This window comes from Hylobates moloch, unplaced genomic scaffold (assembly GCF_009828535.3).
Source record: "Hylobates moloch isolate HMO894 unplaced genomic scaffold, HMol_V3 SCAFFOLD_13, whole genome shotgun sequence".
Taxonomy (NCBI): domain Eukaryota; kingdom Metazoa; phylum Chordata; class Mammalia; order Primates; family Hylobatidae; genus Hylobates; species Hylobates moloch.
Genome location: NW_026652288.1, coordinates 95052264 through 95078874, shown reverse-complemented (window position 1 = coordinate 95078874; position 26611 = coordinate 95052264). Strand labels below are relative to the sequence as shown.

The 26611-nt window shown below is 44.3% G+C and overlaps 1 protein-coding gene across 2 annotated transcripts in view; it reads right to left on the bottom strand.

The window, feature by feature from the left end:
• Positions 1–20211, bottom strand: part of SENP2 (SUMO specific peptidase 2) — a 47617-nt gene extending 27406 nt beyond the window's left edge. For both annotated transcript variants that reach the window (XR_009209354.1, XM_032171829.2), the window contains exons 1-5: positions 20009–20211; positions 16496–16551; positions 8133–8266; positions 7348–7414; positions 5496–5586 (exon numbers count right to left, since the gene is read on the bottom strand). Coding sequence is in view for 1 of the 2 variants with exons in the window: in XM_032171829.2 (XP_032027720.2) it covers positions 5496–5586; positions 7348–7414; positions 8133–8266; positions 16496–16551; positions 20009–20109 (449 nt within the window). In the remaining variant the exon portion in view is untranslated. The remainder of the gene's footprint in view (positions 1–5495; positions 5587–7347; positions 7415–8132; positions 8267–16495; positions 16552–20008) is intronic.
• Between the last annotated feature and the right edge of the window lie 6400 nt (positions 20212–26611).

Sequence of the window (26611 nt, the reverse complement as noted above, 5' to 3'; positions counted from 1 at the left end):
AGATCTATCCCTAGAGCACAGGGCACCCCAGCATTCCACTATGGAATGTCTGTTTCTAAACTATAGCTGCCACACAAAGAAAGTCTCTGCCTTCCTCTTCATGCCCATTTCCAACCCCAACTCTAGATTTAGCTCCCCTATTGCATATACCCCTTCTGATACTGCATTTTTCCTTTAGTCACCTGGAACCACTGAAATTCATTACTGGTGTGATTATTTGTTTAATGTCTATATTCCACACTAAACTTTAAATTCCATGAAAAGAGATTACATCCTTTCACCACTGTTATCTTAGTACAGGGTCTAAGCCAAAAGGTCCTCAATAAATATCTGCTGAAAGCTAAATTAGTAAATTCTAAAGGAACTGAAGCCTGGAATTCCCACCCAGTCACAGTTGCTGGTGACAAATCTGCCTTTCCTGACATTACCAACAATGCGACAAACTGACATCATGCCCCTCCTTCCTTGGGTGATGCTTTTGAAATGAATACCACTTATGTGGTGTTCCAAAAAAAAGGCATAATCTGAAACAAATCATCAGTAAGTATCAGACAAAGTTAAAATATTAATGCCAGTGAACACAAAGAAAGGGCAAGGAGTTGTTGCAGAATAAAGTAGATCAAAGAGACATGAAAACTATGTGCAATACACAATCCTGCACTGGATCCTGTATTAGGAAAAGGAAAAAGCTGTAAGAGAAAAATTTAAATAAGACCTGTAGATTACCTAATAGCATTATATCTATGTTAATTTCCTGATGTTGGTAATCCATGATCATGTAAGTGAATGCCCTTATTCATTTTTTTTTTTTTTTTTTTTTTTTTTTTTTTGATGAAGTCTCGCTCTTGTCCCCCAGGCAGGAGTGCAGTGCCGCGATCTCGGCTCCCTGCAACCTCTGCCTCCTGGGTTCAAGCAATTCTCCTGCCTCAGCCTCCCGTGTACCTGGGGTTACAGGTGCCTGCCACCACACCCGGCCAATTTTTTGTATTTTAAGTAGAGACAGGGTTTCACCATGTTGGCCAGGCTGGTCTCAAACTCCTGACCTCAGGTGATCCGCCCACCTCAGCCTCCCAAAGTGCTGGGATTACAGGCGTGAGCCACCACGCCCGGTCTGGAATGCCCTTATTCTTAAGAAATAAACAGATTCGGCCAGGCGTGGTGGCTCACACTTGTAATCCCAGTACTTTGGGAGGCTGGGGGGGGGGGGGGGGTGGATCACGAGGTCAGGAGTTCAAGACCAGCCTGGCCAACATGGTGGAACCTCAATTCTACTAAAAATATAAAAATTAGCTGGGCGTGGTGGTGCATGCCTGTAGTCCCAGCTACTCGGGGCTGAGGCAGGAGAATTGCTTGAACCCAGGAGGCGGAGGTTGCAGGGAGCCGAGATTGCGGCACTGCACTCCAGCCTGGGAGACAGAGCAAGACTCCATCTCGAAAAAAAAAAGAAAAGAAAAAAATAAACAGACTCAAGTATTTAGGATTAAAGGGACATGAATCAATGAAGACAAAAAAACATGGAGCAAAAACTAGCAAAGCTGAAGGAGAAATAGAGAAATCCACAATTATGGTAGAAAACTCAATTCCTGACTCATCAATCAATAAAAAAGTTGACAGAAAAATCACTAACACCTGTAAAATATTATCAACCAACCTGACCTGACATTTAGGTCACTCTACCCAAAAACAGCAGAATATGCATTCTTTTCAAGTGTACATGGAACATCATCCAACTGGACCATACTCTAGGCCAGAAAACAAACATTAAAAAATTTAAAAGAAATGAAATCATACAAAGCATATTCTTTTTTTTTTTTTTTTTGAGACAGAGTCTCACTCTGTCGCCCAGGCTGGAGTCCAGTGGCGCAATCTCGGCTCACTGCAAACTCCACCTCCCGAGTTCACGCCATTCTCCTGCCTCAGCCTCTCCAAGTAGCTGGGACTACAGGCGCCTGCCACCACACCTGGCTAATTTTTTGTATTTTTAGTAGAGACGGGGTTTCACTGTGGTCTCGATCTCCTGACCTCGTGATCCGCCCGCCTCAGCCTCCCAAAGTGCTAGGATTACAAGCATGAGCCACCGCGCCCGGCTTACAAAGCATATTCTCTAACCATAATAGAATTAAACTAGAAATCAATAACAGATATCTGCAAAGTCCCAAATATTTGGAAATTAAACAACATATTTCTATCCTTCTAAATCACAGGTCAAAGAGGAAGTAAAATAGAAATTAGAAAATATTTATTTATTTATTTATTTGAGACAGTGTCTCACTGTGTCGCCCAGGCTGGAGTGCAGTGGCCCAATCTCGGCTCATTACAACCTCTGCCTTCCGGGTTGAAGCGATTCTCCTGCCTCAGCCTCTCGAGTAGCTGGGATCACAGGTGTGTGCCACCAAGGCCAGCTAATTTTTGTATTTTAGTAGAGATGGGGTTTCACCATGTTGGCCAGGCTGGTCTCAAACTCCTGACCTCAAGTGATCTGCCCACCTCGGCCTCCCAAAGTGCTGGGATTACAGGTGTGAGCCACCACACCCGGCCTAGAAAATATTTTAAATGGAATTAAAATGAAAACCAACATTTCAAAATGTGGACAACGCACCTAAGCAGTGCTTACAGGGAAACAGCATTAAATGCTTAGAGAGTAAGTTCACCCCTAACTAACTGTGTATCTCCTAACAACAAGGGCATCTCTTATATAACCACAATATAATCACCAAATTCAGGAACTTTTGCAATAGTACAATGTAATAGGTAGCCCATATTCAAATATCTCTAAAGCTATTAAAAAATAACCTTCATAGCAATTTTGTCCCATCTAAAATCTAATCCAGGATCTCACATTGCATGCATTTAGTTATCATGTATCTTTCATCTCCTTCAGTCTGAAACAATTTTTCAGCTTTTCTTTATCTTTTTAATGAATACAGGCCTATGGTTTTGTAGAATGGACCTTAATTTCAGTTTAACCAGCTTTCTCATGATTACAGTCTATCGGTTTTGCAGGAATGCTGCATTTAGCTATGATGTCTTTCTCAGTGCAATACATTTGAATGCCATGATGTCAGTTTGTCCAACTGCTGGCAATTTCACTTTGATCTCTTGGTTAAGGTGGTGTCAGTCGTGCTTCTCCACTTTATTTTTCCCTTTGTAAGTAATAAGTAATGTGGGCTGGGCGTGGTGGCTCACGCCTGTAATTCCAGCACTTTGGGAGGCCGAGGCAGGTGGATCACCTGAGGTCAGGAGTTCGAGACCAGCCTGTCCAACGTGGAGAAGCCCCATCTCTACCAAAAATACAAAATTGGCTGGGCATGGTGGCACGTCCCTGTAGTCCCTGCTATTCAGGAGGCTGAGGCAGGAGAATTGCTTGAACCCGGGAGGCAGAGGTTGCAGTGAGACGAGATCATGCCACTGAACTCCAGCCTGGGTGACAGAGCAAGACACCATCTCAAAAAAAAAAAAGTAATGTGTAAGGAGATATTTTGAGTTTATGTAAATACCAGTGCCTCATCAAACTTTCTTTTTTTTTTAAGACAGAGTCTCACTCTGTCACCCAGGCTGGAGTGCAGTGGTGTAATCTCAGCTCACAGCACCCTCTGCCTCCAGGTTCAAGCAACTCTACTGCCTCAGCCTCCCGAGTAGCAGGGACTACGGGTGCGTGCCACCACACCTAGCTAATTTTTCTATTTTTAGTAGAGACAGGATTTCTCGCCATGTTGGCCAGGCTGCAAACTTGTACTTACTAGTTTTGGCTCAATTGATGATTCCCGCCCATATCAGTTATTACCATGACAGTTACAAAATGGTGATTTTCTAATTCTATCATTCCTTCCACACTTATTAGTTGGCATTCTACTATAAAGATCTTTCCCTCCTCAACACTATATATTTATTTATTAGCATCTGAGTCCCTGTCTTTATTCATTTTGATGTTTAAATTATCCCATCTGTCCAGTGAAAGCCCCTTAGAAATCTCCTCCTCTGTCAGGGTGGCACCCCCAGTTTTTGAACACTCCTTTACTTTTTGGCACAAGATGTTCAGACTCACTTTATACTTTCTTTCCTAGCCCTACAATCAGCCATTTATTCAATTCCAGAGGGCGCTAGTTTTTAGTTTCTCATTCCTAAATATAAGTGGATAGCCAAGGAGTACCAAGTACTTGAATAAAGACTCTAACCTCAAAGATCAGACCAAAATAAACAAACACAGAGGGAGAGGGCATAAACCAGAAGGGAGCACTCAAAACATATTTTAAAATAATAAATAGCTTTAGAGAGATAAGGAAAGATTTTGCATCCTTATAAGAACAAGATGCTTAAAGAAAGAAAAAAAAACATTGGGAATAGGCAGGGGGAGAACTTTTCTAACTTAAAAACTGACAGTCTAAAAAGAATTAGTAAAAAATGTTTTTAAAAAGAGCAAGAAGGCCACGCACAGTGGCTCACGCCTGTAATCCCAGCACTTTGAGAGGCTGAGGTGGGTGGATTACCTGAGGTCAGGAGTTCGAGACTGGCCTGGCCAACATGGTGAAACTCTGTCTCTACTAAAAATGCAAAAAATAGCCAGGCATGGTGGCACTTCCCTGTAATCCCAGCTACTCAAGAGGCTGAGGTGGGAGAATTGCTTGAACCCAGGAGGCGGAGGCTGCAGTGAGCCGAGACTGCGCCACCAAACTGCCTGGGTGACAGAGCAAGACCCCATCTCAAAAAAAAAAAAAAAAAAGCAAGAACAACAAAATGAGAGAATATATGGGAAAATTAGATCAATCCAGAAGGTCAAATGTCCAAGCAATAAAAATTCTACAAAGGGAAGGAAGAAAACTATTAATAATAACATTTTACAGAACTGATGGATATGACCAGTGTATGAAAATTAACCAGGCCATGTACCCTTATAATTTCAGCCTCTTTTCTGTATGCATAATTATATTTTTAAGTTGAGAATAAAGTAAGTAGCAATTCTTTCTAAAACAGTTTTCAAAATCAGATGCTATGGGCATATAATACAGTAGAAAATGTAAGGCCAGGTACGGTGGCTCATGCCTGTAATCCCAGCACTTTGGGAGGCCAAGGTGGGCGGATTACCTGCGGTCAGGAGTTCGAGACCAGCCTGGCCAACATAGTGAAACCCCTTATCTACTAAAAATACAAAAATTAGCTGGGCCTGGTGCAGGGGTGCCTGTAATCTCAGCTACTCAGGAGGCTGAGGCAGGAGAATTGCTTGAACCTGGAAGGCAGAGGTCGCAGTAAGCCAAGATTGCACCAATGCACTCCAGCCTGGGCAACAAAGCAAAACTCCATCGCAAAAAAAAAAAAAGAAAGAAAATATAACACACTCCTAAGTTCAAGTCTCTCACCTGGCTGCATGACATTCAGCAAGTTACTAACCTCAGAGCGCTTAGAAGGACTACATAATAGAACAAAAGTGAGACTGCCTAGCAAGAGTGAGCACCTAATAAATGCTAAGTTTCCATTTACAGAAAGAATTTAACACTTACCCAAAGGAAGGCAGAACTCTGCGTGGCTGATCTCGGGTTACTGTCACTCTGATTTTTGGATAGTCACTTATTCCATTAGGAGATTTATTACCTATTTAAAAAATGCATTTGTAATTGTGAAATGAAAAATCACCTGCAAACAGTCTGCATAAGGAAAGAAAAAAATTCTGTGAGCAACCTATATCATAGAGCTAAATCAACATCTTGTTTTTTAATTTCTATTAATAGCACAGGAGTCTAGCACAAATTTTGTAGAAGTTAAAGGAAAGCAATAGGGCTTGGTTTGTTTTTGATCTCAGATAGGTAATAACAGAATTCACTGGCAGGCTTTGCTTATTTTGCTTGATGGGACTGTTAAGAGGCCATGAAGAACTCAAAGATTATAACTCTCTGTAATCTAATCAATTGGAGTAAATTGTTCAAATTCAAACCAGCCATATGTTTGGCTGGTAACATACCTAAAATATGAAAAATTCTGAATTCCTAAACACATCTGGCTCCCAGGGGTTGCAGATAACAGACTGTGGACCTCTTTACACAAGAAACCTGCCCTAGGAATACCTGGGCTTCTCTGACTAGACTACACAAAACCCACAGAAACAGTAGTGCCAGCATCTCAGGCACAAATCTACCATCCCTCATATATGTCAATCTTAATGGTAAACAATTCTAAACAACTATTCCAAACAGATGATAAAATTCAATTTATATTAACTTTTTAAATGAAATAAAAGGCTTCAAAGAAATATCATCTTTGGGCCGGGAGTGGTGGCTCACGCCTGTAATCCCAGCACTTTGGGAGGCCGAGGTGGGAGGGTCACCTGAGGTCGGGAGTTCAAGACCAGTCTGACCAACATGGAGAAACCCAGTCTCTACTAAAAATACAAAATTAGCCAGGGTGGTGGCGCATGCCTGTAATCCCAGCTCCTCGGGAGGCTGAGGCAGGAGAATCGCTTGAACCCAGGAGGCAGAAGTTGCAGTGAGCTGAGATCGCCCCATTGCACTCCAGCCTGGGCAACAAGGGCGAAACTCCATCTCAAAAAAAAAAAAAAAGCAAAAAAGAAAAAGAAATATCATCTTTGTTCCAAGTTTTAGGAACCAGCTTCTCAGATACAGGGGTATGTATTTGTTCTCCTTTGCTTTTCTCTACTCCTAGAGGTACTTTTTTAAAAAGTTTGAAAAGCACAACTCTAAGGCTTTTATCATTTCCTTAACTTCTTCCACTTTTGAATTTTAAACCTACAACTTCTCTAAGCTCATTTTCCCTAACTTCCTTCCCCCCGCAACTTTACAAGCCTACCTGAGTGGCAGACATCACAACTATTTCACAGGATTCTGGCTTCTTCCTACTTTTCCCCACCATAGCATTTTGTATAGTGCATATATATAATAATGACAACTCCACTTCAGGATCTAAGGATGACATGGAAGTCCCTAGTCCATAAAACTGTCATAACTGGGAACCTAAGGCTGCTCCCCAACTAGATGATGAACTCCTAAAGGACAGGAATAAGGCTTTATTATTTGTTATTCTTGATAACTTAGCACAGCACCTGGCACAGAGTAAGTTCTCAGGAAATGTTTTGCTTTTTGTTTTTTTTTTAAATGAATGAACCTTTTTAATATGACCTTGATCTAAGTCACTTTGAGGACACTGATAATACAAACAAAAAACAACAGTAAATTCAAAGACAACAATTCTGAAGAAAAGCTATTTGCTTTTTAGAACGGTAGAAAGAATGTCTTTCTCATCCCAATCCAAATCAGTGTTTTCCTTTCATATTTTCAAAATGTAGGGAAAAAATGGGCAGAAGGAGGTAGGGGGAAACAGAAATATTTTTGACGACCTCACCCAGTTTCAGCATGTTGTTCCAGGATCCAGAACCTGTCAGTTCACAAGATGAAGAGTTCGAAAATACCTTAAAATCAAACAGAATCACTTCTGTAGCATCTAAATTTTGTCATCTAAGTCAGTTTCTATTATGAAAAGATAACTTTTTCTTAGGTAGCTCACAGAAGAGATACCATCAATAAGACCTAAGGTTTAATTTGTCAAGACTCACAAAATGATGTAGAAATAATAATTCTAGTTTCTTTGTACATACTTAAATAAGAAAGCATATGTATGCCGGGTGTGGTGGCTCACGCTTGTAATCCCAGCACTTTGGGAGGCTGAGGTGAGCAGATCACGAGGTCAGGAGATCGAGACCACGGTGAAACCCCGTCTCTACCAAAAATACAAAAAAATTAGCCGGGTGTGGTGGTGGGCGCCTGTAGTCCCAGCTACTCAGAGAGGCTGAGGCAGGAGAATGGCGTGAACCCGGGAGGCGGAGCTTGCAGTGAGCTGAAATTGCGCCACTGCACTCCAGCCTGGGCGACAGAGCGAGACTCTGTCTCAAAAAAAAAAAAAAAAAAAAAAGAAAGCATATGTAATAATATTTAGCTCTTTATAAACACGTTTTAAATGTTCATTTTATTAACCTTTAATTTCTTGGTCTTTATAGCACAGCTAATAAAGATACAAATATTTCTGGAAAAAAGTAATTATATACATTAACTCTCAAAGAGAGAATTTTCTAAAATGTAACGATTAAGTATAAAGATCAGTATTCCTAATGGAGTCTCATCCCCACTGACCTCTCCTGAAGGGGCCACATTCCGTGTTCCATTACAAGCAGAAGTTACCATGGGCTTTGTGGTCAGCTGGAATGGGAATCCAAATAAGCTGGCAGCATTGTAGAGACTGTTTTTCACTTGGTGAATAAAGCAATCTAGAAAGTGTCAACAAACTGTAAATATAAAGTAATAAACTTCCAGCTAAAAAATAAAATGATATCTTGGAAAGAGCCTCTCTCAATTTTTATCAAAAGTTCTATTTGCTGGGTGTGGTGGCTCACACCTGTAATCCCAACACTTTGGGAGGCTGAGGTGGGAGGATTGCTTGAGCCCAGGAGCTCAAGACCAGCTTGGGCCACCATGGAGAAACCCCATCTGTACGAAAAACTAGCTGGGGATGGTATCACACGCCTGTAGTCCTAGCTACCTAGGAGACTGAGGTGGGAGGATCACCTGAGCCCAGAAGGTTGAGGCTACAGTGAGCTGTGATTGTGCTACTGCACTCCAGCCTGGGCAACAGAGTGAGACTCTGTCTCTGAAAAACAAAAATTAAAAAAAGTCCTACTTTCAACCATTGAAATAAAAAGGTATTTATAAATATAATCCTTTTCTAGGTCAGGTGTGGTGGCTCACGCCTGTAATCCCAGCACTTTGGGAGGCCGAGGTGGGCAGATCACCTGAGGTCAGGAGTTCGAGACCAGCCTGACTAACATGGAGAAACCCCATCTCTACTAAAAATACAAAGAATTAGCTGGGCGTGGTGGTACATCCCTATAATCCCACCTATTCAGGAGGCTGAGGCAGGAGAATCGCTTGAACCTGGGAGGCAGAGGTTGTGGTGAGCCAAGATCACGCCATTGCACTCTAGCCTGGGCAACAAGGGCGAAACTCCATCTCAAAAAAAAATTGGGCCAGACTTGTGGCTCTCACCTGTAATCCCAGCACTTTGGGAGGCCAAGGTGGGTGGATCACTTGAGGTCAGGAGATCGAGAACATCCTGGCTAACACAGTGAAACCCCGTCCCTACTGAAAATACAAAAAATTAGCTGGGCATGGTGGTGCACGACTATAGTCCCAGCTACTCAGGAGGCTGATGCTGGAGAATCGCTTGAACCCGGGAGGCAGAGGTTGCAGTGAGCCAAGATCGCGCCACTCCACTCCAGCTGGGGCGACAGAGTGAGACTCCATCTCAAAATAAATAAATAAATAGATAAATAATATTTTTCTAACTGAATAACTGGAATACCAGTATTGTAATTGTGTTTTTTAAATAAAACATCTGAATATAAAAACATAAAACCATCACTTTAGCAAATCCATACTGATTCACACACACACACACACACACACACACACACACACACACACACACACACACAATGTTCTGAAATGACAGCTTTTAAGCAGAGTTTCCAGGATATATAAAATAAATTTTTGCTGGGCATGGTTGCTCACGCCTGTAATCCCAACACTTTGGGAGGCTGAAGCAGGCAGATCATGAGGTCAGGAGTTCAAGACCAGCCTGGCCAACATGGTGAAATCCCGTCTCTAAAAAAAATACAAAAATTAGCTGGGCTCAGTGGTGTGCGCTTTTAGTCCCAGCTACTTGGCAGGCTGAGGCAGGAGAATCGCTTGAACCCAGAAAGTGGAGGTTGCAGTGAGCTGAGATCATGCCATTGCACTCCAGCCTGGACGACAGAATGAGACTCCATCTCACAAAAAATAAACAAATAAATAAATAAATAAAATTTTTACCACAGAGATGAGGGCATGATTAAACAACAAGGAGCATATAGCCACCAAGTACGGCAGAATTCTACAGGAGGCAATGTCATAGTCTCACTAGCTTGTCCTTACTTCCTAGGCAGGTAACAACACACTGTAGTTGCCCTAAACAACTATTTACTAAGCCCCTATTATATCTTGGCTAAGTAAAGTATAAAATATGCAGCTTTTTTTTTTCTTTTTTTTTGAGACAGGGTCTTACTCTGTCACCCACACTGGAGTGCAGTGGCATGATCACTACTCACTGCAGCCTCAACCTCCCGGGCTCAAGTGATCCTCCTACCTCAGTCTCCTGAGTAGCTGGGATCACAGGCATGCACCACCACGCCTGGCTAATTTTTTTGATCTTTTGGTAGAGGCAAGGTCTCACTATGTTGCCCAGGCTGGTCTGGAACTCCTGGGCTCAAGTGATCCTTCTGCCTCAGCCTCCCAAAGTGCTGAGATTACAGGTGTATGCCACTGCACCTGGCCTAAAATATGCAGCTTTTAAACATGTAAGATAGAACAAGACTATCCCTCTAGTGGAGATGTGTTAGAAGATCTTAGGCTGGGCACGGTGGCTCATGCCTGTAATCCCAGCACTTTGGGAGGCAGAGGCGGGCAGATCACTTGAAGTCAGGAATTCAAGACCAGCCTGACCATCATGGCGAAACCGTCTCTACTAAAAATACAAAAATTTGCTGGGCGTCATGGCACACACCTATAATCCCAGCTACTCTAGAGGCTGAGGCAGGAGAATCGCTTGAACCCAGGAGGCGGAGGTTGCAGTGAACCAAGATGGCACCACTGCACTCCAGTCTGCGCAACAGAGTGAGACTCCATCTCAAAATAAATAAATAAATTAGCTGGGCCTGGTGGCACATGCCTGTAATTCCAGCTACTTGGGAGGCTAAAGCAGAAGAATAGTTGGAACCCGGGATGTGGAGGTTGCAGTGAGGTGAGATCACGGCACTGCACTCCAGTCTGGGTGACAGAGGGACACCCTGTCTCAAAAAAAAAAAAAAACAAAACAACTCAGGCTCACCCCTCCTTGCCACCAAAAATAAAAGGAAAGGGTAGGTTTCAGTGCTTTCCTCACTTCCTCCTTTTATTACACTACCTCTTTCTCACTTTCTATATATCTGATGTAAGCTTTCTACAGTTTCCTATGTCCTAATTAAGGGTATTTGAAGACGCTAGTTTGAGAAAAACAGAACATCACGTTAGCCATTCTGCTTTAGAGAAAGATAGACTGCAATGGTAGCTTTTAAGCAGTGCTCCAGAACATGTAAAATACTTCCAGAAACATAGGGGAATAACAAACAAAAGGGAAAAAGTAATGGCCAGGTAAAGCACAATCCAATTTGAGTAATTTGCTAATAGTTATAAGTACCAAACTATGCAAATGAGTTGTTTTTCATTTTAGGAATCAGAGAATCCCAGGTTATCCCCCTCTAATACTGCTGAGGGATAGTACACATTCTGCTGCGCTTTCTAAGGAGGAGAAAAAGAGCTTCAGTGATTGATGCTTAACCCACAGTCTGTCATCCAGACTCTAGAGGACAAGAAGACTTTGGTAACATAGCAAATTGTGGCTACTAAACAATATCATAATATTTATTTTCCTACGAATGTTATCAAAATCTGGGTATGCCCCTGAGATTACGTCAAAAGATCTCACTGATTTTTTTTAAAAAACAGAAGGCCTGCCTCATCTGTAAAATGGGGAAAAGATCACCTTACTTTCCTGAGACTAGACTACATAGATCTCTTAAAATCTCTTTCACCTTTAAGCTCATGAGCCTGAGCCAGGTACGGTGGCTCACACCTGTAATCCCAGCACTTTGGGAGGCCAAGGTGGGTGGATCAGTTGAGGTCAGGAGTTTGAGACCAGCCTGGCTAACATGGTGAAACCCTGTCTCTACTAAAATACAAAAATTAGCTGCACTTTGGGAGGCCAAGATGGGTGGACCACTTGAGGTCAGGAGTTCGAGACCAGCCTGGCCAATATGGTGAAACCCCATCTCTACTAAAATATAAAAATTAGCTGGGCGTGGTGGTGCACACCTGTAATCCCAGCTACTCAGGAGACTGAGGCAGGAGAATCGCTTGAACCTAAGAGGTGGAGGTTGCAGTGAACCGAGATTGTGCCACTGCACTCCAGCCTGGGTAACACAGCGAGACTCCGTCTCAAAAAAGAAAGAAAAAAGATCATGAGCCTGAAATTCTGAGGTCTTCTTTCTTTTCTTTTACCCTTGCTTTGCTTTTTTTCTCTCAAAAGCAACCAATGGAGTTGTACTGTCCAACACAGTAGCTAGTAGCCAGATATGGTTACCTAACTTAAAGTTTTATTAGAATCAAATAAAGTTTAAAATTCAGTTCTTCAGTTGAACTAGCCACATTTCGAGTGCTCAGCAGTCATCACTGCAGGAAGTTCTCTTGGACAGCACTCTACAGACCTTTACAAACTCTGCTACCCACTGCTTACCCTTTGGTTTAGATTCCCTTCTACAATTTGCCGTTCAGAAAATCATACTACATATTTAATGGGAATGATGCAATAAGTGATCCTTAACAGAGAAGTCCATAAAACAGATGATTATCCTAAATAATTAAGTCAGAAACCTTCTGTAATACCAAAGTTTGTGTTCCTGTTTTTTTTTTTTTAACCACATCCAAGTACAAGCTATTTATATTTTTCTTTAAAAGTGACTTTCTTTTTTGGCTTAAAAAAAAAAGATTTTAAATTACTACTGCATATGTAAAGCCAACATCACCTGCCTTATAAAGAAATGAAAACACAGCTGGGTGCGGTGGCTCACGCCTGTAATACCAACACTTCGGGAAGCCGAGGCGGGCGATCACTTGAGGTCAGGAGATCGAGATCAGTCTGGCCAACATGGTGAAACCCTGTCTCTATTAAAAATACAAAAATCAGCCGGGCATAGTGGCGGGTACCTGTAACCCCAGCTACTCGGGAGGCTGAGGCAGGAGAATCGCTTGAACCTGGGAGGTGGAGGTTGCAACGAGCCAAGATCGCACCATTGCACTGCAGCTTGGGCAATGAGAGCGAAACTCCATCTCAAAAAAAAAAAAAATGAAATGAAAACACAATAATAATAAGTTCTAGTTGGGCCTGTTAAAAAATGGGAGATTAGCATATATTAGACAAGTATTGAAGATATACTAGCATTAAATCAAGATTTTCTGTTTGAAATAAACAGGATGTGAATACCTAAAATAAATAACTGAAAAGGATACACCTTTCTTAGTACATAATCATAATTCAAATGTTACATAATGCTGCGAATGTTGAATCCCCTAAAATCATTTCCTAAATTGGTATCTATCCTGTGCTTTGGGAAATACTGTTCTAATGAATTTAGTATAAATTCCTGTCATTCGAAAATCCTTGGCTGGGGATGGTGGTTCACGCCTGTAATCCCAGCATTTTGGAAAGCCAAGGTGAGAGGATCACTTAAGCCCAGGAGTTCGAGATCAGCCTGAGCAATATAGCAAGACCCTGTCTCTATTAAAAAACAAAACAAAACAAAACGATAATTTGATCTACCTGCCTTCAGCCATTTTTTTCCCCTGAGCTCTATTTGCTATTTCTTGAATTTGCACAACTTTCCCATACTATTCCCTCTGCCTAGAATATTTTTCCTTCCTATTGCTCTCCTTTGATATCCTATCGATCCTTCAAGACCTGGGCTCACATACTAACTCATACTAACTCCAGCAAACATTTACTGAGATTCGATGAGCTGAAAATTGGATAGGATTTTGTTACTATCTTTGTTTTTTTATTTTTTATATTTTCATTGACATTAGCATTATTATGTGATTGTCTTGTACCCCCTACCATATAATCATGTAAGGTCCTTAAAAATGGAGACCCAGGCCGGGCACGGTGGCTTACGCCTGTGGGAGGTCAAGGCGGGTGGATCACTTGAGGTTAGGAGCTCGAGACCAGCCTGGCCAACATGGTGAAACCCTGTCTCTACTAAAAATACAAAAATTAGCCGGGCATGGTGGTAGGCACCTGTAGTCCCAGCTACTTGGGAAGCTGAGGCAGGGGAAATCACTTGAACCTGGGAGGCGGAGGTTGCAGTGGGCTGAGATTGCACCATTGCACTCCAGCCTGAGCAACAGAGCAAGACTCCATCTCAAAAAAAAAAAAAAAAAAAAATGGAGACCCTGTCTTACTAATTTTTGTATTTTCTGTAAAACCTAACACATTGGTTAGCACTGAGACATGCTCAATAAGTACTCGTTGAATTTAAACATGTCCACACTCAATTACCACATCTGGAGGTAGACCCAAATTTATAATCATTTTTGAGAAAGAGGAATATATTATTATAGTATTTTACTATGCCTTTTTCCTTTAATCTACTTTTATTTTCTTTATCCATTCAGATATACTGAAGTAAAAGACTTGGCTGGGCACAGTGGCTTATATCCATAATCCCAGCACTTTGGAAGGCCAGGAGTTCCAAGATCAGCCTGGGCAATATATGGAGGCCCAGTATCTACATATAAAATAATTTGCCAGGTGTGGTGGTACGCGCCTATAGTCCCAGCTACTCAGGACACTGAGGCAGGAGGATTGTGTGAGCCCAGGAGTTTGAGACTGCAGTGAGCTACGATCGTGCCACTGCACTGAAGCCTGGGCAACAGAGTGACACCATCGCCTCTTACAAAATTAAAAAAAAACATTGTTGATGACAAGATCAAGACAGAGCAAGATCCTGTCTCAAAAAAAAAAAGAAAAAAAAAGAAAAATATTACCGGTTCCTAAAGACAGAAGTATTCTTTCAAAATGCCACTGCTGCCTATTTTCAGCCTGGGCAATGTGACAAGACCCCGTTTCTACAAAAAAATACAAAAATTAGCTAGGTGTGATAACGTGCCTGTAGGCCCAACCAACTACTTGGGAGGCTGAGATGGGAGGATCACCTGGGCCCAGGGAGGTGGAGGCTGCAGTGAGCCATGATCATGCCACTGCATCCCAGCCTGGGTGACAGAATGAGACCCTGTCTCAAAAAAAAAATAGAAAAGATAGGTTCCCTCAGCCATCTGAACTAGAGTCACCTCAGTTTGGAACATTTACAACATTTCCTCCTTAAAAATAAGAAGTAGGGCCGGGCGCGGTGGCTCACGCCTGTAATCCAGCACTTTGGAAGGCCGAGGCGGGCAGATCATGAAGTCAGGAGATTGAGACCATCCTGACTAACACGGTGAAACCCCGTCTCTACTAAAAATACAAAAAATTAGCCAGGCATGGTGGCGGGCACCTGTAGTCCCAGCTACTCGGGAGGCTGAGGCAGGAGAATGGTGTGAACCCAGGAGGTGGAGGTTGCAGTGAGTCGAGATTGCGCCACTGCACTCCAGCCTGGGTGACAGAGCGAGACTCCGTCTCAAAAAATAAATAAATAAATAAGAAGTATCTTTTCTTTATAGAAGGATTTAGAATTTTAAAATGCACAGTCTACACCTAGGCTTATTTACCTGCAAGGATTAGACAAGTCCCTGGTAACAGTAGTTACCTCTAGAAAAGATAAGAAAGGGACAGGAAAGAGACTTTCTTGGGCCAGGTGTGGTGGCTCATGCCTGTAATCCCAGCACTTTGGGAGGCCGAGGCAGGTTGATCATGAGGTCAGGAGATGGAGACCATCCCGGCTAACGTGGTGAAACCCCGTCTCTACTAAAAATACAAAAAAATTAGCCAGGCGTGGTGGCAGGTGCCTGTAGTCCCAGCGACTTGGGAGGCTGAGGCAGGAGAATGGCGTGAACCTGGGAGGCGGAGCTTGCAGCGAGCCAAGATTGCACCACTGCACTCCAGCCTGGGGGACAGAGCGAGACTCTGTCTCCAAAAAAAAAAAAAAAAAAAGAGAGACTTTCTTTTTTTTATTTTTTTTTGAGATGGAGTGTCGCTCTGTTGCCCAGGCTGGAGTGCAGTAGCAGAATCTTGGCTCACTGCAACCTCTGCCTCCCAGGTTCAAGCAATTCTCCTGCCTCAGCCTCCCAAGTAGCTGTGACTATAGGTGTGCGCCACTTGGCTAATTTTTTAATTTTTAGTAGAGATTGGGTTTCACCATGTTGGCCAGCCTGGTCTCAAACTCCTGACCTCAAGTGATCCTTCCACCTCAGCCTCCAAAGTGCTGGGATTAAAGGTTTGAGCCACCGCGTCCGGCCAGGAAAGAGACTTTTTTTTTTTTTTTTTTTTTCCTGACATAGTCTTGCTCTGTCGCCCCAGGCTGAAGTGCAGTGGCACCATCTCGGCTCACAGCAACCTCCACCTCCCAGGTTCAAGCGATTCTCCTGCCTCAGCCTCCCAAGTAGCTGGGATTACAAGCGCCTGCCACCACACCCAGCTAATTTTTGTATTTTTAGTAGAGACAGGGTTTCGCCATGTTGGCCAGGCTGGTCTCAAACTCCTGACCTCAGGTGATCCGCCTGTCTTGGCCTCCCAAAGTGCTACGATTACAGGTGTGAGCCACTGCGCCCGGCCAAGACTTACTTTTTACCACATACTTTTTACCTTTTGAATTTTGTTCCATGCATGTATTTTTCCTATTTAAAAACTAAAAATTTTTAAAATTTATATTCAGTACCTAATCTTGGTCTTTTGGCTGGTATTTCATCAGTGTCCACTGTAGAAAACAGAGTGCTGAAAAAGAGAAAGAAAAAAAAAAAATATATATATATATATATATATTTACACACACATTCATTTCTGTAAGTAAACTTACTATTCATATAACACATCCCCCTTCTATCACTTTGTCATAAAATGAGATCCAACTGATGTTTTAAAAGAGAATGCTGGTGGGGACACAGTGGCTCGTGCCTGTAATCCCAGCACTTTGGGAGGCCAAGGGGGAGGATCGCTTGAGCCTTGGAGTTTGACATCAGCCTGGGCAACAAAGTAAGACCTCATGTCTACGAAAAAAAACAAATAAAAAATTAGCCAGCCTTGGTGGTAAGTGACTGTGGTTGCAGCTACATTAAGGCAGGAGGATCACTTTAGCCCAGGAAGTCGAGGCTGCAGTGAGCCCAGGTCATGCCACTGCACTCCAGCCTAATCAAAAGAGTGAGACTTTGTCTTAAAAAGAAATAAAACTAAAAATAAAAGCAAAACAAAAGAGAGAATGCTATTCTATAGTAGGCTTTTCACATCTGAAGACTTACTGCTACAGTTTCAACTATTTGAGAGAGACCCAAACTTCTTACCAAATAATAATTTGCCATCTGGTTAAAGTACAAACTTAAAACTGGCCAAAGTCACTTAGCTAGTATATGAACCCAGGTAAGAGTTTAGAACTAGTATTTTCTCTTTCGCTCCAGAAATGATTTAAAAACAACAAACAAGCAATTTCCTTTTGAAAATGATCCCCAAAGAAAGCCATCTTTTACTTTAGGTGACAGTATTAATATGAACAGCCTTAAAAGACAATTCTTTTTTATTGTTTTTTCTTTTGTGTGTGAAAGGGAGTTAAAAAAAAAACAGTTCTACAACTTAAAAAAGACAAATCTTAATCAAGTGTTATATTTAACTTCATTTTTACCACGCAAACTACATTACGGTGGTAATAAAGAACTTTGGAATTGAGGAAAGTTTCAGGACCCAGATGTCAAGAATGTTAAAGGGTCATAGTATATTACTCATCATCTCTCTGAACCCTTATGATCAATTATATTAACACATGCAAAAAAAATGAATAGAATGAGATCCCAGGATTCCATTCAGCTCATAACTTTATACATTCCAACAAGCTCTGCTGGGCTTCATTTTGACTGAAAATTGGTTTACACTGAGAAGCGTTGTTTTGGATTAAGGATGTGAACACCTAAAGTATAGTGAAGATCAAGGTTTTGATCGCCAAACCATGTTCCACTGACTAGCAGGGATTCACATCAAAGAGAGGACAAGGGAGAGGAAATTAGCTTTTCCTTATTCCATGAATACGGACCAAGTGCTTATCATGCACCAGACTCTGCAAAAGGCCCCAGGGTAGGATAGACAAATACTACCCTTATATACATTAAGCATCAGTTTAGGCACTTTACACCACGTTCTCAAATGATCCTCACATCAACCCTACGGAAAGACAGGAGAGAAAAATAAGGCAAAACCATGCATCTCTGGAACACATGACGCAATTTAGCCAACAACCAATCTCATCAATAACCTGCAATGTCAGATTAATGTATTAGACATCTTGTTCTCTCAAGCTCCCACAAATGAACACTTCTTCCACTTTTCTTGATATTGAGGCTTAATTTAAAAAATGAAATTAACGGCCGGGCGCGGTGGCTCACGCCTGTAGTCCCAGCACTTTGGGAGGCCGAGGCGGGTGGATCACGAGGTCGGGAGATCCAGACCATCCTGGCTAACACGGTGAAACCCCGTCTCTACTAAAAAATACAAAAAAGTAGCCAGGCGAGGGCTGGGCGCGGTGGCTCACGCCTGTAATCCTAGCACTTTGGGAGACCAAGACGGGCGGATCATGAGGTCAGGAGATCGAGACCACGGTGAAACCCCGTCTCTACTAAAAATACAAAAAATTAGCTGGGCATGGTGGCGGGCGCCTGTAGTCCCAGCTACTCAGGAGGCTGAGGCAGGAGAATGGCGTGAACCCGGAATGCAGAACTTGCAGTGAGCCGAGATTGCGCTACTGCACTCCAGCCTGGGCGACTGAGCGAGACTCCGTCTCAAAAAAAAAAAAAAAAAAAAAAAAAAATTAGCCGGGCGTGGCCGGGCCCTGTGGCTCACGCCTGTAATCCCAGCACTTTGGGAGGCCGAGGCGGGTGGATCACGAGGTCAGGAGTTCAAGACTAGCCTGGCCAAGATGGTGAAATCCCGTCTCTACTAAAAAAAAAAATACAAAAAAAGTAGCCGGGTGCAGTGGCAGGCGCCTGTAATCCCAGCTACTAGGGAGGCTGAGGCAGGAGAATCGCCTGAACCCAGTGGGCAGAGGTTGCAGTGAGCTGAGATCGTGCCACCGCACTTCACCTGGTCAACAAAATGAGACTCCGTCTCAAAAAAAAAAAAAAAAAAAAAAAAAGAAAAATAAATTAACACTTGATCACTAAAGTTGGGGAGGGGGCATAGAATTTGTATAATATTTTATTTTCCAGATTTTTAGGTAAGGAGGTCGATACAATAAAATGGGACACTCCAAAGAGTAGATGCTAAATAAGAATAGCCTTTGCGGTGCAGTGGCTCATGCCTGCAGTCCCAGCACTTCGAGAGGCTGGGGTGGGCGGATCACTTGAGGTCAGGAGTTCAAGGCCAGCCTGGCCAATGTAGTGAAACCCCATCTCTACAAAAAGCACAAAAATTAGCCAGACGTGGTGGTGCACGCCTGCAATCCCAGCTACTTGGGAGGCTGAGGCAGGGGAATCGCTTGAACCCGGGGCAGCGGAGGTTGCAGTGAGCCGAGATCGCACCACTGCCCTCCAGCCTGGGCGACAGAGCAAGACTCCGTCTCAACCAAAAGAAAAAGAAAAGAAAAAAAAGAACAGCTTTGAGTTTCCCCCAAATTTTAACCGAATTTAAGAGTACAGACTAATGATTGTTTTAAAGGAGTGAGGCACCTAAGCCTTTTTACTCATTCACTAATTCTAAAGCACAAAACCCTTCTGGCCCCAAACACACTGACAGCTGTTTTAGAACGAAACAGGTGCGGTTTCTTGCTGCAAGGACAGTACTTGCAGTCAAAACGGCTTTGGGCAAGCTATGAATCTCACTTCCTTTAACTGCACTTAATGTCTGCAGATGACACTTGCGAGGGTGCTTTGTAAACAGTGAGCCACAACAAAGACAGTATTCCTTCAATGTTAGTGTTCAGCCTAAGAGCGGCAAAGCCCCATTTGTTATCAGCAACCAGCTTGGCCTCTGACAAGAATGTCAAAGACCCTGCCATCACCGGCCGCTACGAAGACGACCAGCTCCTCCTTCATCAGGAGCTGCCTCCCCACAGCCTGGCGGGAGCGACTACGTCACTAGGATCCCGGCGACCTGCTTCGGGTGAGCCTGGCTGAATCAAAGCTATCACGGCCGAGGAGCCCGCTGTGGGGGAGGGGGTAAGGCCAGGCTGGCGCTCAGCCCCCTCTCGTCTCACCTGTCTGAGCGCCGCCTCTTCAGGAGGGCCCGGGCAGGGGGCACCGACCGGTCGCAGAAACGGAAAATGGTGCCGAGAATCCTAACCAGCCATCTGTACATACCAGGCCCCAGCAGCAGCGGCGGCCGACACACCCCGAGACGCAAACCCCAGAGCTGTCGCCGCCGCTGCCGCCTTCGCCGTCTCAGCCACCACCGCCAGAGTTCGGTCGCTGATTTGTGACGCGATTCAAGAGCCCACAGATACAGCGTCCCCAGGGCTACCAGAAGCCCCCGCCCGCCACCGCTCCTGACGTCACCTCCTCCCGCCCGACCGGAAAGCTCCATTCTCAATCTGCGCACGCGCAACCTAGCCCTGCTCCCTATTTCCGAGCCCAGCAACAAGAGTGACTGTGGGACGGTCCCGGCCCAATCGCTGACGAGATCGGAAGGGCTGTCGGCAGGGTTTTCTCTTCGGCGGAGCCAATCCCGAGCCGGCCCGTGGGACAAGGCCCACAGGCCACACGCGAGGCTGCTCCACTCCGGAGGAGGCGTTCCGGGGTCCCAGAGGACATTAGGTGCTCAAGTGTTGCTGAGTGCACACGTAAGGGTAGATCAGGTTAGTTAACACACGTGTACCGTTTTAGGCGCCCTTTATTTTGCACTTACCTTTTGCCTCGTACTTTTCACGCATTGTCACCTTAATATGCCCAGCAACGGCATGTGACAGAGCTAGTCTTATGCCAATTTTATAAGTCAAGGAAATTGAGGCATAGAGCGATTAAGTTATTTGCCTGAGATCACAAAACCAGCTAGAGACGTGGCTGTAACTTGAACCCGGGGTCTGAGTACCAGCGCCAGTCCCTCGCCCTTGAGGTCAGTCTACCTGGAGACGTGTACATAGATAATTACAAATTACAATACACCGTAAGTGGTTACTGTGATAAAGGTGTGTGCAGAGTGCAGTGGGAGCCAGAGAAAGGAAAACCACACACTGAGGGAGAAAAGGAAAGGGCAGATGTCCTCAAGAAAGGCTTCACAGAAATTTAAGGATGAAACCTGCAGCCCACTAATGTCTCCTACCCTGGGCTAGTAAGTAATGAGTCTCGTTACTCTCCCTCTATAATTCCAAGGTCACACTTATAGTTAATTGTCAACTATAGGCCGGGCGTGGTGGCTCCTGCCCTTAATTCCAGCACTTTGGGAGGCTGAGGTGGGCAGACAGCTTGAGCCCAGGAGTTTGAGACCAGTCTGTGCAACATAGTAAAACCTCGTCTTTACAAAAAATACAAAACTTAGCCGGGTGTGGTGGCACGCACCTGTAGTCCCAGCTACTTGGTAGGCTGAGGTGAGACGATTGCTTGAGCCCAGGAGGTTGAGGCTGCAGTGAGTCGTGATCACGCCACTGCACTCCAGCCAGGGTGACAGAGTGGGACCCTGACGCACCCCATCAAAAAATTATCAACTGTAAAACAAATCCCACCCTCTTTAGTGACAGAAAATCCAGGCCCCTCTTCCAAACAATCCTGAGAATCCTCAAAGGTTTTCATGCCCCACAAATCCATTCCTGATTAACTTGTTTCCTACTTGTGATTCAGTTAAGGCCAGAGTTTTACACTTGCTTGAAACTCAACGCTGGCACTCCTCAGTACAGCCTCTTCCTTTCCTCAATAGACAGCATTCCAGGCTGGGTGTGGTGGCTCACGCCTATAATCCCAGCATTTTGGGATGACAAGGCAGGTGGATCACTTGAGTACAGGAGTTCAAGACCAGCCTGGCCAACATTGTGAGACACCCCCCCCATCTCTACCAAAAAAAATACAAAAATTAGCCAGGCATGGTGGTACACTCCTGTAATCCCAGCTACTTGGAAGGCTGAGGCAGGAGAATCGTGGTTGACGATGATCACGACTGAGCTCACCTAACAAATGAGACTCTGTCTCAAAAAAAAAAAAAAAAAAATATATATATATGGCATTCCAGAATTCTGCTGCAAGCCACCCCTAGAGCTTCAGAATCACCAGCCACACAGCTGCAGCTACCACCACTCTGGCCTGGGGGGCTGGGGTCATATCCTAGAGGATGGAAGCAAATCCTAAGTGTGGACACGCCCCCCTCCCTTATTCCCCTAAGCATAGCAAACACCAACCAGGCTGTTGCTGAAAGTTTGGGGCATTACAAAGCTGAGAAGACTTAGAAGTCGCTATTGGATTATGCAGCATCTATAGTCCCTGGCCTATTGCCTCGCAAAGGAATTCCCTTCACCTCAAGGCCATCCCTTTACGCTTAACACCTTTGGCAAGCTGCCAACAGAAGGGACTTTTCCCTCTACCTCTACCCAAACTATTTCAGGCTGGACTCCCCGTAAATGTAATCAGAGTCAGGACTCCTATTAACAAAAGACAGTCATTGTCATTATTGTGCAGAGCAGTTCAGTTACATCTGTCCCTTCCACTCACTATGAGAGTTGGGCTTTGCCTTTGCCAAACCAAGAAGCCCACTCAAGTACTGGGAGAGGATTCTCCCAAATAAAAGAGCAGTCTTCATTTAAACACAAATCATACATCCTAAGAGAACAATTTTTTTTTCCAAGTTAAAAAAAAAAACACATAAAGCAGAAAGCTACAAGCTCTGCCAGGCACGGTGGCTCATGCCTGTAATCCCAGCACTTTGGGAGGCCGAGGCAGGCAGATCACGAGGTCAAGAGATCAAGACCACCCTGGCCAACATGGTGAAACCCCACCTCTACTAAAAATTAACTGGGTGTGGTGGCGTGTGCCTGTAATCCCAGCTACTCGGGAGGCTGAGGCAGGAGAATCGCTTGAACTCGGGAGGCGGAGGTTGCGATGAGCCGAGATCACGCCACTGCACTCCAGCCTGGCGACAGAGCGAGACTCTGTCTCAAAAAAAAAAAACAAAAAAAACCCTACAAGCTGCTTTTGAATAGCAACCTATCCCACGTCTGGCCACTGAGATTTAAGAAATACTGTGGTAGGCTGGGTATGGTGACTCACATCTGTAATCCCAGCACCTCGGGAGGTCCAGGCAGAATGATCACTTGAGTCAGGGAGTTTGAGACCAGCCTGGGCAACGTAGGGAGACCCTGTCTCTAAAAAAAATTTTTTTTTAATTAGCCAAGAGTAGTGGCATGTGCCTGTAGTCCCAGCTACTTGGGAGGCTGAGGTGGGAGGTCAAGGCTGCAGTGAGCTGTGATTTCGCCACGGTACTCCAGCCTAAGTGACAGAGTGAGATTTAGAGTCTCAAAAAAAAAAAAAGAAAAAGAAAAAATCTATTGGGGTCACACTTGATAGCCCTGCGGTGCAACACAACAACACATTTTTCCTGCCTCATAAATAGCACCCTTACAAACTCAATACTGAAACATTGGCCATCTGCCAGGAAGAGTGAGAAGGCTTCAGAATTACAGATCTCAGTCAGAATCCCAGGACCCCATCAGCAAACAATAACTCATGAAATGAATGTGGCAATCCTCAGTCTCCCACCATGCATGCTCCCTCCATATCCCCCTAGTTACCCTCTAGAAGGAAGAAAAGGAGACGCATCCTTATACTCGCTCCCACCTGGGACTTGTCTGCCGGTTGCTGCCTTCGCTGTCCTGTGGTCCACAGTAGAGACATGGGTGACTGTCCATCCACTGGCCAAGGAGTGGGATTATCCTTAACCCCAACCCCACCACTGCCACAGGCTTTCCGGGACCTAGCAGCTCATTACTGGAGGGCCATGGGAGAATCCCAAGGCCATATGGAGTAACAAGGACATTGAGATTTCTGCCCTTGGCTTGGATAATTTGCAGCCTTGTACTGCAAGAGGGGCACAACCTCATTGCTCAAGCTTTCATAGGTGTTCCAATCAGATGCCCTAGTTCTCCAAGAAGATCCTTATCCCCTTTCCGCTCAGAGCAGCGCCTTGAAGCCTTTTCAGGGCCCCACCCCCTTCTTCCTCCAAACCTACCTCCCCTCCAATCCATTCTTTAGTCTTGCAAATTTCCCCTTTTAAAGCATTCAGAGACCGTTAACAAACTTCTTCTCAACTTTGTTTTTCCTGACTCCTGGACAGAAAAGAATTCTAGGCCATTTGTTGGAAGGGGTAAGGGCCCCTAGAGGAGGTTGTGTTGGGTTAGGCCTAATGTGCCTAAAATCCAACATAATTCACGACTCTGTAGATTAATTTCTTTCTAGTTACCAACTCTTCTGGTACTTTTTTTTTTTTTTTTTTGAGACAGAGTCTAATTCTGTCGCCCAGGCTGGAGTGCAGTGGCATGATCTTGGCTCACTGCAACCTCCACCTCCCGGGTTCACGTGATTCTCCTGCCTCAGCCTCCTGAGTAGCTGGGATTACAGGTTTTTTTTAAGTACCAGAAGAGGGCTGGGCGCGGTGGCTCATGCCTGTAATCCCAGCACTCTGGGAAGCCGAGGCAGGTGGATCACGAGGTCAGGCGTTCGAGACCAGTCTGGCCAATGTAGTGAAACCCTGTCTCTACTAAAAATACACAAAAATTTAGCCGGGCGTGGTGGTGGGTGCCTGTAATCCCACCTACTCAGAAGGCTGAGGCATGAGAATCGCTTGTACCCGCAAGGCCGATGTTGCAGTGAGCCGAGATCACACCACTACACTCCAGACTGGGCGACAGAGGGAGACTGTCTCAAAAAAAAAAAAAAAAAGGAAAAGAAAAGATGATGGGTGTGGTGGCTAACGCCTGTAATCCCAGCACTTTGGGACGCCGAGGCGGGCGGATCACGAGGTCAGGAGTTTGAGACCAGCCTGGCCAATATGGTGAAACCCCGTCTCTTACTAAAAAAATACAAAAATTAGCCAGGTGTGGTGACATGCGCCTATAGTCCCAGCTACTCTGGAGGCTGAGACAGGAGAATTGCTTGAACCTGGGAGGTGGAGGTTGCAGTGAGCTGAGATCATGCCATTGCACTCCAGCCTGGGCGTCAGAGCAAGACTCCCTCTCAAAAAAAAAAAAAGAAAAGAAAAAGAAAAGTGTTTATGTAGACGAAGGGCCCATTCAGTGCCCAGCACAGCTAGCTGATGCTTAGCGTTTCTCTTGCCTCTCTTTCCTTCTCATATCTAATAAATCTTAACTTGCCTGGTCTGTATCCTACATTTTTCACAGATCTGTTCATTCCTCTTTCCAAACCTATCAGAACTACAGTCCTTCCTTTTTTTTTTTTTTTTTTGAGACAGAATCTCCCTCTGTCGCCCAGGCTGGAGTGCAGGGGTGCGATCTTGGCTCACTGCAATCTCTGCCTCCTGGATTCCAGCAATTCTCCTGCCTCAACCTCCCGAGTAGCTGGGATTACAGGTGCCCACCACCACATCCAGCTAATTTTTGTATTTTTTGTAGAGATGGGGTTTCACCATATTGGACAGGCTGGTCATGAACTCCTGGCCTCAAGTGGTCCATGCACCTCAGCCTCCCAAAGTGCTGAGATTACAGGTGTGAGCCACCTACCGCACCTGGCCCAGAACTACAGTGCTTTACAGGGGCTGATCCTTTCTCACACGGTTGCAGTAGACATTTTTGCTTCTACCTTTCATCTTGTTAACTTATGCTGTTTGCAGGATGATCGCTCTTGTTGTCTTTTGTCTTTTGTTCTTCTGTTGTTGTTAAGCAACTAAATTTTATATTCTTATTTATTAAAAAAGGTAAATTTATAAATTAAGTTTCTATCTTTTTCTATTACCGAATGACTAAAAATGGTTGGATTGATTTTCACCAAATTTGGGAGGTTTGTTTGGGGTGGTCTGACTTAAAATATAGAGCATATGGCAACCTTAAAAATTTTTTTTTCTTTTTTTGAGACAGAGTCTTGCTCTGTCACCTAGGTTAGAGTACAATGGAGTGATCTTGGCTCACTGCATCCTCGACTTCCCCGGGCTCGAGCGCTCCTTCCTCCTCAGCCTCCCAAGTAGCTGAAGTAGCTACAGGCACCCTCGCCACCATGCCCTGCTAATTTTTGTATATTTAGTAAAGACGGGGTTTTGCCATGTTGCCCAGGCTGGTCTGGAACTTCTGAGCTCAGCTCATCTACCCACCTCGGCCTCCTGAAGTGCTGGGATTACAGGTGTGAGCCAGCGCGCCCAGCCAACCCTAAAATTAACCTCGGATGGCCCTGGGGAGAGCCTAGAAAAAAGAGACAGGCATCTCTGGAAGCAGCTGCAATTTAGGAGCAGCCAGAAGACAGGGATTCCTCAAAGTGAGAAATGCCCTACAGTGAAACAGCATGAACCCCTCAAATGGTTCATGAAGGTTCTAAATGATGGCCCAAGAAATGTTATAAGGATCAACCTTCCAAATTACAGAAATTTTCCATAGAGTTGCTTCTCGCATGGAGAGACAACTCTTCAAGCATGCTACAGGAAACAGTTGTCTGATAAAGGCTCCCAGTTTCATGACCAATGCTTGGGAAGCCAGTTAAGTAAAAATAAAAACAGAAATCTGGCCCTAAGAATAATATTTTAAAATAACAGTTTAAGATCCAAGTACATTTAAAATTATGTGGTACCAATGGAAAGTTATGTAAATATTGCACACTTCCCTCAAACTTTTATTTATTTATTTATTTAAACTTTTTCAGGCTGGGCGTGGTGGCTCACG